Source organism: Meleagris gallopavo, chromosome 1, assembly GCF_000146605.3.
Source record: "Meleagris gallopavo isolate NT-WF06-2002-E0010 breed Aviagen turkey brand Nicholas breeding stock chromosome 1, Turkey_5.1, whole genome shotgun sequence".
Classification (NCBI taxonomy): Eukaryota; Metazoa; Chordata; class Aves; order Galliformes; family Phasianidae; genus Meleagris; species Meleagris gallopavo.
The window spans coordinates 94,669,180-94,686,965 of NC_015011.2; the positions used below are offsets into that span (position 1 = coordinate 94,669,180).

The following is a 17,786-nucleotide window of genomic DNA, read 5'->3' on the forward strand; positions in this document are numbered from 1 at the left end:
TTTTTCCCTAGGGAACACTGTTTCCGTGGCATTTCAGAAATTTAATCAAAAGGTTAACTGACCTGGGTAAGGACTTGAGAAATAACAAAAAATAAATGTCTGTTTGCATCACTGATATGGCAGCAATACACCACTGAAGTACATGGAATAATTTATTAATCAATTCTTCAGCCCTCCCATATTTAAAATTGAGCATATGTTCAAGCAAAGATTGAGAAAGTTTGATGTAGCATCTATGTATACATCCTGGGGATACCCTATTCTGGGTTGGCAGTCACTCCACCAGTACAAGACCCCCCAGGTCAGGGGGTGCTCAACTACTGAACACAGGTTTGTACATGTATACTAGATTATGGGCTTTAAGCAAGGTACGCCATATGTTTGCAGCCCTTATTGTATACTGACAGAGTATGTATGCAAAAGGAGGCTGTATCACTGGAATAGCTGTATCAGTGTAATTACACTGGTACAACTATTCCCAACGTGGAGAAGAGCTTCATGAGAAATCCCTATGGCAGATGATGTTTCCCATGAGCTATTTATAAGATAGCTATTAACACAGTTCAAAAACAGGGTATAAAATGATCCTTGTTACCTGTAAGTGGACAGTGATGATTATAGTTCAGTCTATGTTATTATTGCCTGATTGTTACCAGTTTGGATTTTCACATATTGACTCCTTACTCAAGGTATTTTAACATAGATTTGAAATGTGAGTATGTTTTATTTTTTTTTTCCCCAGTAAATATACAATACACACTTCAACAGGACTATTAACCAACTTTTTATGCCAATTAAACTTTGCTGCACTAACAATACCAATGAAACACATTAAGAGGTCATACTTTTTCGTGAACAAACTGTAGCCAATAAATATTTTTTTAAAAAACAAATTAAAAAACAATTCTAAGTGCTGCCACAACATCCCTTTTCTTTAAACACATTATTCACAATAAATGTTTTCCATTTTTTAAAAAAAAGGAGAATTCTTCTTTTAAAATAGTAAATTAAATGGCATTTTAAAAAATATGTACTGTGGTTCATTGGAAGTACACTGTATAGAAAAGAGAGAAAAAAAAGAAGAGACATCACCTGTAAGATTATGGAGACACTTTGCGATACACAACAACACACTTTATGTAATATTGTAAGCAAATTATTAATGAACAAAAATGTACAGAAGCAGATGGACAAGTTAGTGAATATCATGGTACTGCACAGCTTTAATACTGACACACATTTACTTTCCAGTAGAAGAGATAAAACACATATTTGAAAGTAATTGGGATGGCTTCATCGACTTTTAATGATACTGAATTTTAAGTAGGATATAGTGAGTAAGGTGTTCCACCAAAGCTCAGCACAAGCTTTCAAATTAACAGAACTATTTCACTGGTGACTAGTTGAACTTTTTTTTCAGAGAATTCAATTTGAATTGTACCCTGAATAATCTTCTTTTCATATAGTAATAACAAAGTAAAAAACCATACATATGTATATATGATGCCTTCTTTATCTTGCTTGAACAATTTTGCACATTTTTAAATAATGGTTTTAACTATAGTGATTAAACAAGCAGGTAAATTACATGTACTCATTGGTCACTTATATAGATAAACACATTCATTTCTCTCAACTCTTTTTGTAACCTGCTAAATAACAGTCTTGACCTTAAGGAAGTTAACTATGATTTTTTTAATATTTGATAGTGCTGAGTTATAGCTGATGGCTGTCGTGTTTTATCTTATCATGGAATAAGTTAATGACATGAAAAGCAACACATATTTAGCATTGAAATTTACTCTTCTAAAATTCTGCCATTACTAAAAGTGTCCTTAATACTGGTGAGCTCCAAGGCAATATATAAAACAACATAGACTGATTATATGAAAAAGGTATTCAAATGGAAAAATGTTCATGGTCAGAAATAGACTAACAGAAATAAGCTATAGGATGCAATATTTAAATTAAGCAAATGACGGCGATACCTATATACAACATTCTAAGAAAAGTTTGACAATTCAATCATTGAGATTTGAGAGGTACAGAAGATTTGGACAAAGTAATGAAAACTAATGAAGAGACAGGATGTTGTCATTAATGTCCACTTACAGACTTTGGTTTATTCAAAAAGTGTATAAACATGCATTATTTCCTCATTATAGTAGGGTGTGAAGCCACTCACTAAAAAAACAGTTCAAGGATTTTCTTTGCTTGTATCCAACTTTTTGAATGTATTGCATCGCAGAAAATATTCCTAAAACAATAATTTGACTGTTACTGTCCTTCCAAACACTAAAAATTTAGTGAAATCAACTTCAGCTCTCACAGACTTCAGGTAACAGAACACAAAGGTTTCTCTAGACTGCATCAAAACAATTAATGTCATGAATTTCAGTGGTGCAGCTCTATTTACTATTGTACTGTACATGTATTGGAAAGATGAAATAAAATACTCTGACATTTAGTTTTTTTCAGAAGCAGCCTGAATAAGTTTTAATAATAGATTGCATCCTTAACTACTCAATAGGTATTCCTTGAGTTTATACTGTTTGTTTCTTTTGGGAAATTTCTGACTTACATTTTGGGTTGCAGAAATTAATGATAATAATTCTTTCAAAACTGCAATATAAAACAGCTTTAGTGAAACACCTTAATTTCTTTTGTTTGTAGCAAGGTTTGTTTTTCTTTACCTTTACTTAATGGCATTGGATGGCTAAAAACAGATACTAAAGGGAATCATTCTAGTGAAAGGGTCTAGGCCATCTCATGCTACTGTTAATTTTCATATTCACTCTTTAAACTCAAACTTCCAACTTCTGACCCCTTCTTAAATAGGAAGAGCAACTATGTTGTCTGCTTTTATAAGATTTAAATCTGTTTCTAATGTCTTTACTGACATCATTTTTGCCTGTCACTTTCTCATTTCTACACCCCAATGGAAAACCATCTAACATACTCCTTTACATCCAGCATTATCCAAAGTAGCTTACAGTACGTAAACTTTCTTCAAACACATTCAGTCTCTTTTTTTCTTCATGTCATGAGGAGTAGAGTTTTGTGCTTATCACCAAATAAAATTGCAGTGCAAACTTTAAACATAAAAGTTACACAATTAAAAGTTAATATATGGCACCACAGCCTATTAATTCACATATAGTACAACAGACCAATAAAAACAGACATGAATATGAACATAGCTAAAAAGAAGGTGAACTTGCATAGCAATGCAACAAAAGAAATTATATACAGAAGGAAATTCTTTCCATCCTGGAGGGTGATTTTTTTTTTCTTTTTGTATACTCCTGACAAGGAATATTTTAAGGTGGATGGTGTATAAAGAGAAGAACACAAGTATCTGTGGGATATGTGTGGCTGTGTGTCTTTACATTGCATTTACAGTTCTTTTAATAGTACATAAATAAAGAAAATGTTCATTGCACTGTTTAGTGTCATCACTTCCATGAGTTCAGCCCTGATGGCCCATCAGAGCAGCTTGCAATGTGTCTTCTCAACTACTCTATAGAGAGAAACAGAGAGAAAGAGATTGTAATAAGGTGAAAAACAAACAAACAAACACACAAAACAAAGCCTATGTCAATATCAAAGCAGTGCAGGACAAATATTCAGTAGGTTTGGATAAAGGAGCTAATTGCTTCTAAGATGAAAATCAGTGGATGCTAAAATTCAGCACTTACCAACATCATATCTGAAATACCTCATTTTGGGGTTTGTGCACCAGAATCTCTTACAAGCTGCTTGGCAGTAACAGTAGGTGGGTAGTTACAGAGGGTTGATTGCAGCAAATAGGAGACAGAAGTGCCAGCAGTTGCATTGCTTGAGCTAGTTTAGATCGTGGTGTACTACTTCAAGCAAGAGACTCAAACCTTTCGGCATCAAGTACCACTGTCATGCATGCAGCATTAACATGGTTTTAGGAAAGATTTAATAGGTACAGAGTGATGACAACAGAAAAAAAGTTTGGAAAATAATTCCTCTGGCCTGGGAAACTGGAATTTGCAAATAAGAAATTGGGCTACATAGCTAAAAAACAGGACCTCCATCTATGGTCAAGAAGAGCATAAAATTTTGCAACAAGCAACAGAAGGCTTAGGAAAAGGCATCACATCCTTGACATCAATTTGCCCAGCAAGTTTAGCACTGTTTCGTTCACTCCTCTGAGAAAAGACCCCAGTGGCATTTCTATGACAAATACATTATACTTTGCCAAGAAAATTCTAAATTATTAGAATCTCTGTTCAATTTTGCCAATGTTTTTATTCTCACTAGCATTACACATTTAAAGATGTAATAAGTAGATAATCTTGGCATGACTTAGATCTGAACTGGTCCAAGTGAAAGAGTATATGAACTTAACTTGTTGTCACTGGAAAAATACTACAGAAGGCAATAAGAATAAGGGTAAAATTTAATCTGGTCATCACACTGAAATTCATTCTCTCTTCACAATGATTTATAATTTGTTCTTTTTTTTTTTTTCTCTATTTGAGAATTTTAACTGTAGCTAGAGATAAACTTACATAATTCACCAGTAAACTGTCCTTGACTGTTTGATCCCACATAGCCTACATCGAGAAGGTCACTGGCATTGCGTTGGTGACCTCCTCGCAAGACTTCACCTTTTCTAGGTCCGGTGGATCCTTTAGAAGAAGCTGTTCCTGAAGAGCTGTGGCCGCCAGGGGATGGGAAGTTGGGTTTACTATATGGTACCAGCGCCTCTTCTAAAAAAAGCAAAACAAACCAAAATCAATACTCTAGGTATAAACAAACTATTCTGATCTGGACATCATATTCATTCCCTGCCTTCAGGTATATGTCTTTTGTCTTCCTTTATAGCATGACAATTTTACCAAACAAAATACGCAACTCAGTGTTGTACACATAGACATAGAAACTGGCTAGAGCTTAATCTTGCTTTCGTGTAAACTCGTGTTAGTTTGTATTAATTATAAAAAGCCTATATTCATTATGAAGTAATACATGACAAATTGTTGATTGTTTAATAAAAATAAATGCACATACAATTTCCAAAACAATGCAGCTATGATTAGATATTTGCTTCAAGCCTATAAGAATATGCTTTTTCCTTTTCTTTAGTTTAAATTATGGTAACATTACCTCAATCAATTTAGATAAAGAATTGCAATATCAGCTAATTTAATTAGCTTCCAGCAGCTCAGTAATTTCTAACGATGCAAAGTACACTGAAGTTTTTTTTTAACTGACTGTGAATAACACTGAGACATACTATATTATACATAACGTTGGTAGTTATAGTATTTTGGGTGAGTAAATCTTCCTGCAGCTTGTTTCATGTTCCATTATGAGCAAAAGGCTTACTTTACTCATTTTGCCTGTTCCTTAGTGAAGATCTGTTATAATGAACTGCCTGCAAGAACAGGATTAATGCTCAATAAAGCACAAGACTAAATATATTCACATAGCATCAAGTAAAATGAGACATCTCATCTGATTAGAATTTTTGGGAGATATTGTAATAATCTTGACCTAAGAGGCAAAGCAGCAGCACTGATTTAACACTGAAATAGAAGCACTATTTTCTTTGCTGGATATGATCCACTTTTGCTGTCTCAGAAGTTAAGAAGGAGACATTGCTAAATATAGTTCAATGCAAGAAAGAACTGAAATATACATCCTTAACAAAAATAGAAAAATTGCTACTTCTGAATCAGTGGGTATCTCCTCCTTGAATGTTGGTGTTTTTTTTTTTTTTGGATGTTATTTTTGAAGTGAATCTGGGATAAATGTTTTTTTCTTTTAATTTCTCATTTTCCACTGTTTTTACTATTAAGGAATCCGACGGGAAAAAATACACTTTCTTTGGAGGAGGACAGAATCACAGAAAAAAAACTAGGTGGGGATGGTTGGAAAGAAAGATAGATATGCTCTTATTTTCATTAATGAAGCCTTTGCAAAGGCGGCAATAGTGGCATACAATTAACTTAGAGAAATGATAAATAAGAACATATTTGTGGTGGAAATGCAAATTACCTTTGTGGAGGAAACACAAGTTTAATTCTTTGTGTCAACTAACACAAGCGTGTAGGATACAGGAATTCCCCATATGTTCTCCTATTGAACAGAATCTTTTCATAAGGTAAATCTGTTGCAGAAGAGGGCAAACACCCAACTTCCTTCTCTGCCAAACTATCTCCCTATGGTCCTGTTGAAGGAACCAGAATATTTGCACTGCAGGACATTAGGGTATTATCAGTGTTTTGTGCTATGACTGTGCTGTCCTTGCTGAAATGTAAATAATTGCTTAAAAGACATAGTAAAATGTCATTTAACAGCCAAAGCCTCTTAAATTATGTTACCTGATCTTTATATACAAACTCTAACAACAGAATCAGATGCAAACCTGATTTCCAAAGGCTGGCTGAAATACAGAACAGCTTGCATTAAAGCAGCAATAAAACAAGCAGCATAAATCAGCTTAGCAGAAAGCTGGATACATTTTTAGAGAATGGAAGGAAAAGCCACTAGCATTACAAAAGAGTTTGAAGATGACGTATATGGTCAACTGATTTGTTTTCCTGTTTTGTGGATTCAGGATAAGGCTTCCTTTGGGTTCAATGAAATATTGAGGAAAAAAATAACCATGAATAAATATGAAGTGCATTATCATTATGGAGCATATGGTGTGTTAAATTATCTGTTGTGCCCTCAGAAATAAATGCAATCCATAAAATAAACATTTGTGACATAAAATAAAGGCTAAGATTTTCATAACACTCTAGCACACGAAATGAAGGTGTCTGAAGTCCTTAGGCTAGACTTACTTTCATTGAGCAGTACTCAAAGCAAGTACCCATGTCTCAGTCTTGCAAAGAATATGAGGAGACATTGTCAATGCCTTTCTACATGAAAGACTGAGCCAAACTGAAGTTATAATTTCAACCTCTGCAAAATCTGGGTATGCATGTGTAGTAAGACGTTTTGATACCCCCCGAGATAACTAAGAGGCTTCTAATATTATCAAAACAATTGCAACCTGATCTAGCACTACTTAATGTAGAAGAGTAGCTGAGAATGTCCCATTTGATGTGCAGCATTCCACAGTTAAGCCATTACCAAGAACTCAGAGATGTTGTCTATTCAGAAAGCAGTCAGTGGAAACTTGGTTCCCAACATTATTCTTCTATTTGCCTTCAAACCAATGATCTTGCTTTCAAAATTTCACCCATAGCTTGGCAAGGTCCAAATAAGGCCCTCTAAAGTGCAAAATAGATATTTTGTGGAAGTGGATAGCTAATGATATCTCCCTTTGGAAATTATTGAAAAGTGAGAGAGAAAACTCTCTCTCATTAATAAAGGAAAAGGAATGAAGCACAAATAACATAATTAAAAAAAAATTGATAACATAAATAAGCATCGCATTCAAGAGCAGCCTTTTTCAATCTACCAGAGAAAAGGGTACAGAGCAAGAAAACTATAATGCATGAAGCTAGAATGGGAAGAAAGACATACCAGATGCGAAGGACTAAATCTCCCCCACCAGGGAAAAAACCATAACACCTACTGCAGCAATCCTCTCTAATGCATAAAGGACAAGTATTCACCCTGGTCAGCCTGTCCAGCCCTAAATTCATTGCTCAGGTGGGGCACTGGAATTGTCAAAAGAGATTTTTGTGTGTGTGTAAGGACAGATAAATGCAAGTCATGCAGTATAGGAAATTTACTACTTTACTATTAATTTAATACTCTCTGTGTCACAGAATAACAGATAACTTCTCTTTGTACTCTTAAAATTGGAGGAAAAGGAGAAGAGTTCTGGTTAAGAAGGTCAGACAAGCATACTTAATCTTTGTTCACAAAGAAATGAGTTGCATTAAATATATTGTGATATTTTGTGTATGTTTCCACAACTTGTACATTCTAGTTAAAATTGTCATTATGCTAAGTTAATTCATAAGTCATTATGCCATTCAGCCACATGGATGTCTGATGGGAAAGCAACATGGTGGGCTGCAAGCAATCCAGGAGACTCCTGGAGTCTGTTGAGGACAACTTCCTGGTCCAGGTATTGGATAGAGCAGCCTGAGGTGAAGCATTACTGGATCTGGTGCTCACCAGTGCTGAGAAGATCATTAAAAGCACTGAAGTTGGAGGCAGTCTGGGCTGTAGCGACCATATCCTGGATGAGTTCCTGATCTCAAGGAATATGGACCTGGCAAAGCACAGACAGGATCCAGAACTTCAGGAGAGCAAGATTCTGGCTGTTTAAGGAATTACTGATTGGGATCCTCTGGGAAACTGTCCTTCAGGATCATAGGAAAAAAACACAGCTGGCATCTCTTTAGGGACCTTTCTGAAACTACAAGAGCTCTCCATCTCCCAGCACAAGAAATCAGGCAGAGGATGCATGACACTGGCATGACTGAGCAAGGATCTGCTCAGCCAGAAGAAATAGGCAAAGGACAATTTATCCCATCTGATAAATGAGAAGGGAGAAATGACAACTACAGACACAAAGAAGATTGAGGTACTCAATAAATTCTTTGCCTCAGTCTTCACTGGCAGTCAGGTCTGATATGTCTCTCACATCCCTGAACCTCTAGGTGGGGGTTGGGGATGCAATGTACCTCCCACTGTAAGAGCAGGGCAGGTCTGAAACCATCTCACGAGGCTGAATGTGTACAAGTCTGTGGAGCAAGGTGACATGCATCCCAGGGTCATGAAGGAACTGGCTGACATGCTTGCCGTGTTATTCCACCATATTTTAAAAATTATAGCTGTGACTGGAAAAAGGAAAACATTACTCCCATACTTGAGAAGAGGAGAAAGGAAGACCTGATCACTACAGACCAGCGAGCCTCACATCTGTGCCTGGGAAGATCACGGAGCAGATACTCCTGGAAGCTATGTTAAGACATATGTGAGACGAAGAAGTGATCCAAGGCAGCTAGTATGGCTTCACCAAGAGCAGATCTTGCCTAACCAATCTTGTGGCCTTCTGTGATGGAGTGACAGCATTGGTGAACAAAGGAAGAGCAGCTGGTGTTGTCTTCCTGGACCTCTGACATTGTCATACACTACATCCTTATCTCTAAATTGGAGAGATATGGATTTGAAAGGTAGACTATTCAGATAAATTGGTCGGATGGCCACAGTCAGAGTGTTGTGGACAATGGCTTTATGTGTAGGTGGAGGCTGGTCACAAGTGATGTTCCCAAGGGGATATACTTCAGACCAGTTTTCTTTAACATCCTTCTCAATGACATAGACCATGAGATCAAGCATGCCCTCAGCAAGTTTGCTAATGACACCAAGCTGAACAGTGCAGGTGATACAATAGAATGGAGGGATGCCATCAAGAGGGACCTGGACAGCCTTGAAAAGTGGGCCCATGAGAACCCAATGATGTCCAACAAGGTCAAGTGCAAGATGTTGCACTTGGCTCAGGGCAATCCTCAATCTTCTCCCAATCTACAGACTGGGATGCTTTAATATGCTATGTGCTATTTTCTTTGAGGACTTTGCTCATTAAATCATGTCCCCATGACAGCTTTGCCAGCATTTTACAATTTTTCTAGAATGTCATTTATATTAGTGTGCTAAATTAACTAGGAAAATTAGCATTAGAATAAAGTCAGGAGGAAGAAGAATAGCACAAGTACATCTAGTGTCACTGGGGGAACTACATACAGACTTGAAGAAGCGGTGTAGCCCTAGAGGAAGATCATGTACTTTTTTTAATTGTCTTTGAGCAATTCTCTTCTTGTATCACTTTAATCAGCACTGGGATAATATATGATTAGTGGACTAAAGAAAATCCCTAGTAAGGGGACTTGGAACAGCAGCTTTTACTTGCAGTCAGGCTAAGAGAAGTGATCTGCAAATAGCATAGAACTAAAACTACAGTTCAGTATTGCCTCCTTTACACATTTTTACAGACTTGAAATCCCCTTAAAAGATAAAGTCAGCACTCAACAATATGAGCAGGTCCTGTGCTGAACGACTTGTGCCATCATCTTGCTAGGCCTAGGAGATGAACATAACTTTTGTCATATCCTCGAATAAGGAGAAGACAGTATTACAAATATAGCTGGAGGGAGTGTCGATAGTTCAGAAGGATCAGCCTTACTGCAAAGACATGCAAAAACGACTAGTGCCAATTTAGATCCAGGTTGAAAGAACTAAAAAATATAGCCCTGTAGTCTAAATAAACACATCTAATAGAAAATACTAAAAAAATTTCTTCCTTCTTCCCTACCTCTCTGAAACTGCTCCTGTTTCTCCCATGGCCATGCTTGACAACACTATTAATTGTCAAAACAATGCAAAGAATGCACAGAGTTAGGTTCTAATGAGATATCATTGTTGCAGGAGGAGAAGAACTTAGACTGCAAGCTCCCATTTCATCTTGCCTTCTTAAAAAATTTCTGTCATGAGCCCCAGCATTGCAGGAATGCACAGATGGAGGGTGAACTTAGCCTCCTGCCAGCTACAGAAATCCTCAGCTGAAAAGCTTCAAGAAACATGGCCTGGGCTGGTGCAGCACACACGCACCTGATCCAAATGCTTGCTTGTGTTGGGCTTTCCTGAAATCCTCTTGGCGTTCTGCAGAGCTTATCCACTCCTGGGTTTGCCGCTGCCACTCTAGTGATGTCCTAGCTTGCCGGTCCAAGGAGCTCTTTGTGTCATCTACGCTGGGTGCATGCTGCCTCTCAAGAGAGCTTCCTTTCCTCTCTGCCGAGCCTCCACGCTGGCCCGGGCCTATTTGCTGCCTTAAACCCTGACCAGGCGGTGGGTCAGGTGGTGGTGGAAGATCTAAAAAACGTGAATAAGATTTAGATGAACTAATTTTTAATTGAAACAGAGCTTCCATTTGATGCTGAAAAGAAACGAACAATAAAAATGTCCCTCACAAACGGCTTGAATCACTTTATCTGCTGATTTTAAAAGGAAATTTCTTGTTAATCAGAAATTACTTTCCAATAGATTTCTAACTCAAGTTACTGAATTGCTAGCTCTTTCTAACTTCCATAATAATCAATAGACTCACTGCAAGTCCTGATTTACATTTCTAAGCATGAGATTTATTTTCCACAAGGTACACTCCATCTGCCTCTTTCAGTAACAGTGAACAATTAAGAAAGACTATGAAAACCAGATCTATGTCAACAGAGTAATTCTTGCCCATCATATTAGGGCTTGGTTCATCACTCCTATTTTTTGGGCTTCATTTTCAGTTTGAGGCTTACACCCACCATCTAAATACATGATTTTATCAAAATGTGTAAAATTCCACAGTATCTTGGGAAAAAAATTATTCACAAAAGTACTGTCACTGAAAAAGCATCAATACACCTATGGAAAATGTGTGTTAAAATGGAATCCCAAAGCAATGAGTGAACATTTTCTTCAAATACATTTTCAGTGTTCTCTCAAAACCTGTAGTCTTCACAGACACCAGGATGACCACTCTTAAGGTTAGCAGTCTTGCAAACATAACCAATCAACATGTAATTTCACATAAATGCTGAAAGACACTTGCCTGATCCCTCTATCCACTCTGATTCTTTTCAAGTTTAGGGCTTGGGTTACTGAGATGTTTGTAGAATTGATGGTGAAACTTCTAATCACATTTGTGGGGGTACTTTTTGTTGTTTAGTTTGTTACCAAAGCTAATTCTAGAACCTGAATAATGACAATTCTAACTGTAAGATTTCATGTAAACCATGTGATTGACTAGTAAGAATCAAGAAAATTCTTACATTCTTCAAAACAATCAAAATAGAGAAAAAAGTACTTTAAATATTCTTCCATATAGACTACTTGTTTTATACTTAGAAAACTTGTTTAATTCTGGCTTTGGGCAAAGCACAATCCAAATAAATTCATGCTACCTTACCAACTTCACTAACTCTGTATTAGTCTACACTAGATATGGCTATACCCTGTTTTCTGGCATTTTGTACTTTAGCTGAAGGTTCGTCAGGGAATTTGAAAAGCATGGAAGAGTAAATCTCTCCTTTGCCCACAGGAAGGTCTGATTTTCTTAATCCTAGTGAGACTTAAACTCATTTTATACATTGTTGAGGAGGCCTTTGGATATAATTTATTTGAAGCCTGTATTTCAGCTTCACATGAAGCTTCACATCCTTGCTGCTAGAGTTGATACTTCTGTCTCTTATATATGGGGTACAAATACTTCCCAAGTTGCTAAGACATTGTTTCAAACCAAAATTGTTTCCTAATGTTAAATGCAGATGTGTGAGATACTTGTGTCTAAAAAGGAAAGAAGTTGTATCTGGCGTTGCTTCTGTACTTTTGCTCATAGCTAAAGTGCTATATCCCAAATTAAGATATCTATCTTCTGGATAGAACAGTTTAATAATAATCTGTCAATGAGCTTGATGTGTGCTTTATTTTCAGCACTAATTTATTTGAGAAATTTTTAGTTATGAATATAGATGTGACCTTTCATGACAGTGGCAATACTTGAGTTACTGTAGGTGGAAGCAGGAGGGTATGGGAGCTTGCCAATGTTAAAATTGCTTTATACTGTTGGCTTCCAAAACGACATTTCTTATAATTGATTTTATTACAATCATAACCAGTTAATGTACAGAACCACAACACTGGCATCTGCTTATGCAATCTGAAATATATATTACTGAAGTTGTGATTTATAAGCACTTTATGAGGATGCATTGAATCCAATAAATGCACTCATAACATGTCATCTGACAGTACTATTTTCCAAGATAAAATATTTAGTTTAATATAAACAAAATTTTAAAGAAGTAGTACCACAGAAAAAAAAAATATTAAAATGATTGCAATATTATACTTCCTAAGATATAGAACACTTCTTCACAAATTGCTGTCTAAGTTGTTATTAATCAGATATCAAGAAGGTAAAAAGGTCTTGTACTTAAACTGTCCTGTGTGTTCCAGAACTAGCTGAAACTCCTGGAATTATAGCAGACCTATTTTGTTGGTCTACTGTTAACCTGGATTTTGCTTTTATACATTAGTAAAATGGGCAGAATAATTCCTGGTGAATAGAAGTGAAATAAAAAAACATGTTTGTAAAGCTGTTTGGGTGTTTTAGACCTCTGGATGAGCTAGCTGAAATGAAAAATAAAAATTATTTTCTGATGAAGCTTCATACAATTCTAGAATTACAGCTACTACAGAATTAATGTAAGCTGGCTCTAGCCTGAGTAAATACTTACTGAGCTGTGCTAGATATGTTTGAGAAGATCTGAACTATATCATTTGCTTTTTCACTTTTTTACTCAGGTTGATTGTCATACTAACACCTACCCTTCGTTTTTAATATAAAAAGGTAGAAGAGAGCTTCATTTGGCAGTGTGGCTTTCTATTCACTCCACAGCTCAAGTTCTCTACTGCAAATCTTCTGCCTTAAGTAAAGTTACTAAATACGCTGTTATTTTGTTGGGGCATATATATAAAGACTCCATATATTTGGAGTCACGAGTTTCATCCTCCAGTGTCACAGTCTTGTCTTTCCCCATCTCTCAGCCTAAGATGTCTCTAAGCAACTGTGCACGCATCCCTGCATACATTTGTACATATGTACCTACACGATGGCTAATGGTAGGGAATTCAAATGCTGGTAAAGGGTAACAGATCAGATGACTTAGTTCTTTCAGTCCCTAACAAGCAGACTTGTTACCACACAGAGGGAAGCCAACTCATGCCATAATGTCAGTTACTCAAGGGAAGATTTGAATGTAGATAATTAGGGACTTCAGGAGGATTTTCAGTGAAAGCACACATAATGATGTTACTGATTGTCACTGACCTCCATCTACATTACATTTATGTTCTGAGTGCCAGGTAAAACACCTGAAAATCCATACTGAGCTAGTAACTTCCTAGGCTGTTGGATGCCATCCAAACTACCACTTGCAGCCTCTAATGGCAAGCTTATCAAACTTGCAAGGCTATTTATAAGTGTATTGAGGGATAGGTGATCGTCTTACTGATTTAATAATAGAGGAATTGTGATTGAGAAGCTGTAGGACATCAGAAAGCCTTATCAGATGCAGATGCATGGTTCTCTTGGGATTACTCCAGCCTTCCTTTAGCAAGCAGAGCACTGGCCAAATGACTGGGACATTATGTAAGTTTGGGCACAGCTTCTCATTATTAGCTAGAAAAGTTAAAGAACCAAGAAGTATAAGGACATCTCTTTCTACCTGTGCTAGTCATTTGTTTTCCTCGGGGCAATATTTACATTTAATAAGACTCTGAACCACTTTCTTGTACCAGATGGTAAGCATCTTCACTACAGTCTGCCTTAGTTAAAATTGCATATTAACAAGAGACTTGGAAAGCTAATGGTCTTAAGTCACATTTCTCTATTTTAACCACCAGCCATACTTCCTCTCTAATTTTTCTTTGTTCTTTTAAAACCTCATGCTCAAACAACGAAGAACTTTCACCTTCAGTTATGCAGTTACTGTGTAATTTGCATGTATGGCAAATTCCATTATTTTGTACTTTGTGAATATATTCATTTCAAGAAAATATATTATTCTTTGAGCACTAGAACTAAAAACTTCACATTAGTTTTGTCTGTTTGCTTTTAAGGCTTTCCATTATTGACAGATTCATAAGGTATTTTTCCTTTGTCTCCACAATCTTTCAGGATGGGAAAGTTGAAAAACAAGTTGTACAGGAGGACAAATAAAATAATTCAATGTAGAGTTAGTCCAGAGGATTCAGACCTGAAACTATAGATTGTATCTACATATTCAGTTATCATTTTTAATTTCTGGACACTGGAAATTCTTAAATGTAGTCTGTTTCCATACATACAGGTGGCAGCAGCAATCTTCGTTCTTTAATTGACAAATGTCCTTTGCAAATTTAGCTATGACTCAGATTTGCCCTTACGCTTTAATGACTCATATTCAGCAACACTAGAAATGGAAAAAGTGTACAATTTATGTTTATTTGTTTCTGTTGTAAGAGAGAATGGGAAAGCATCTTGTATGACTTCTAAACACTGTAAATTTTTGGAACACAAAGTAAGACTTCAAGCTAGGTTTGTAAGAGGCAAATGTTAACAGTGTCCAGAAGTTGTTACTGTCTATGCTTGAGAGGTTGATTGTTTAAGAACATGGTATAAAATTGGTGTTCTGACTCAAATATACTAAAGAAACTCCACTGAGATTAGTGTTTCATAATGAATAATCAATGACATAAGAGATTCCACTTTTTAAATAAATCTTAAAATCTGATCTCTTTCACCAATTTAAAGCAATGTCAGATTTTATGATGGAGTCACTCCCTGAGGAGTCACACTTCTATTTGCCTCATGACCTAAACTAGATTCCCATCAATCTTCCAGTAACCATGTTATTATTACACACTTCTATACTAACAGTATTCTAAAGAAGTGAGATTAAGGTCCCACAACACTTAATGCATTACAAACACACATGTACACATAGCTCATGGTGACAAAATATACACTACTCTGAAAGGTTAAATTAATGCATGCACAGAAAGGGAATTGCCAGCACTATTGTGCAATTGACACACAATTTCCAATTCCTATTCTCATAACACATCTATTTAACAGATCTGTGTAGCAGTGAGGCCTCTGGAATATATCCAGAAGTGGATAGCATTAATGTTTAAACCAAGTCAGAGCCATGTGAGTGGGGTCTAAGCTATTTTGAGTTCTTTCCTCAAACAATATGGTAGTGAGGGTGAGTCACAGAGTATGAGCTATAATGGTAACACTTCTGGTGAAGACTTTCACTTCTGGAATCTGTTCTCCACTTTTACAATCTGACAAACAAGGAATCTGTCAGAACATGCTGCAAAATTTTATCTGTACATTTGATGAACATGACTGAGAGGAGAGTTGCAGTGTTTTTAGTGGCTCCAGTCCAGCTTGCATGCTGTTAATATATTTTTAAACATACCTAGAGTAATAAATAGCACATTATAAACAAGCAAACTAAATACATGCTCTATCAAATCTATTTACAACATGCTGCCTGATAAAAGAAGATGATGAAAGGATTCTCAACTGATTTTTACTAGAATACAGAGGACGTTTATACCAAAGTGATTTTTTTACTCCTTCCCCATATACTCAAAGATTTGTCAAAAATCAAAATTAGGAGACTGACATGACTGGCACTGGCATGACTCCTGCTTCCAGCATTCAGATGGTGCCATTCTGAGGGCTACTAAAACAGGTGGAACAGTCAAGCTCTCAGAACTGCCCTGTCCTGAACACTGCAAGACAGGTCAGCATGAGGAAAGTGACCAGATCCCCATCTGCAATGCATTACAGTAATCCTTGATGGCTCCTTTAACACAGTTTTTCCATTTGCCTGCTTCTCCTCACTGAAAATTTCAACACTCAAAGTGACTAGTAAGATTAGAAGAGAAGAGAGGGGAGATAGCAAGCTGCCCACCTTTATAGTCAGACCTTCTCGAGGAGTAACAGGTAACAAAGGCATTTTTTGCCAAACTCAAGATGGGATAGACCAAGATAATGGAAAGCTGAACTGATTTTAGTGATTAGAAGAGCAGAACGGATACACTTGAAATTTCTAGCTGGAAATTGGGGTAAGAGGGAACTGGAGATGTTGCAGTGACAAACAAAGTCACCGAGGTCACTGAATTTCAGGGATGAAGCAGCACAGACAAGATGTGAGGCAAAGCCTTGAGAAAAGCATGGCACGTACTTCTATAGCTGTTGCACGGCTGTCAAAACCAGCAGAAAACAAAGAGAGCACTGTGGGACTGGCTGCATGATTATTCTTAGAAATTCACTATATGCTGGTGGTGGCTACTTAGAAATGAAATTACCCAGGGGTCACATTTTAATGCCAACCCATGTTCAATGCAGTCATTTCTTCTTAAGATTTATACTGAGACCTGAGAGCTGACTTGTTTAGAGCTGACTTGTTTAGAGCTGAAAGGAAGAAAGGCTCCTTGAAGAGTCACTTAACCAAGCTCCACACCACTAGTGTTGCAATACCGCTGATGTACCTGGGGACTCTACTTCACCAAGCAAGTAACTCACTGTAACAGACATTCCTTAAAAGACTGCTTTATGGCCTCCCATTCTGCACAGCTGCATGTTGTAGCTCATCACCAGGGTCTCCCACCGCCACACTTACCGTCTGTTATTCCCTCCCTACGATGAGGCAAGGGGGGTTGGTCCAACCGGCCTCCCTTGTGTTTTTTAGTGGGCCTCGGCCTCTGACTCTGAGTGACAGCTGCACTGGTGTTGCTGTCAGTAGAAAAAGGACTGCTTGGCCGAGGTCTCTGAGAGGAAGGATATGCTTTGCCTAGAAAAAGAGAAACCAGATGACAAAAATATTATTGACTTGAAATGGGCTGTTCTGTTAATGTAAATTCTGAAATATTAAATCTGGTCTAACTCTCAGAGGCAAGCAAGTGTCCGCATGAGATACCTGCTGATGTCAATTGCTTAAGTTACACCACAGTAAGCAAAGTGAGAAACTTGGCAATCCTTTATCTTTACTTTTATAATTAAAGTTGCTCCATCTGTTGTGTTAAAACCGCTGCTCACCATGTAACTCCTACCTGCTTGGTGTTCAGAACAGATGTGTTATAACAACTCCTCAGCACTCAGCAGTGAAGGAAAACACTTCTTCAATCATATCAAATTTATCTCCTCCTGCCTTCTACCTTCACATTTGCTGAGCCAGATTCTCATCTTAGTGACACCCATAAGCACTGTATATCTGGAGTAACTCCAGTGAGATAAA

General features: G+C 37.0%; 1 protein-coding gene across 7 annotated transcripts in view; it reads right to left on the reverse strand.

Moving 5' to 3' along the window:
- Positions 1-17,786, reverse strand: part of ROBO2 (roundabout guidance receptor 2) — a 455,306-nt gene continuing 437,520 nt past the window's right edge. For 3 of the 7 annotated variants that reach the window (XM_031556582.1, XM_031556578.1, XM_019620124.2), the window contains 4 exons: positions 17,172-17,342; positions 10,555-10,815; positions 4,542-4,742; positions 1-3,520 (listed from right to left, as the gene is read on the reverse strand). In XM_031556582.1, coding sequence (XP_031412442.1) covers positions 3,519-3,520; positions 4,542-4,742; positions 10,555-10,815; positions 17,172-17,342 — 635 coding nt within the window. In that variant the 3' untranslated portion in view covers positions 1-3,518. The remainder of the gene's footprint in view (positions 3,521-4,541; positions 4,743-10,554; positions 10,816-17,171; positions 17,343-17,786) is intronic. The other 4 variants (XM_031556595.1, XM_031556590.1, XM_031556589.1 and 1 more) reach the window with 2 other exon arrangements.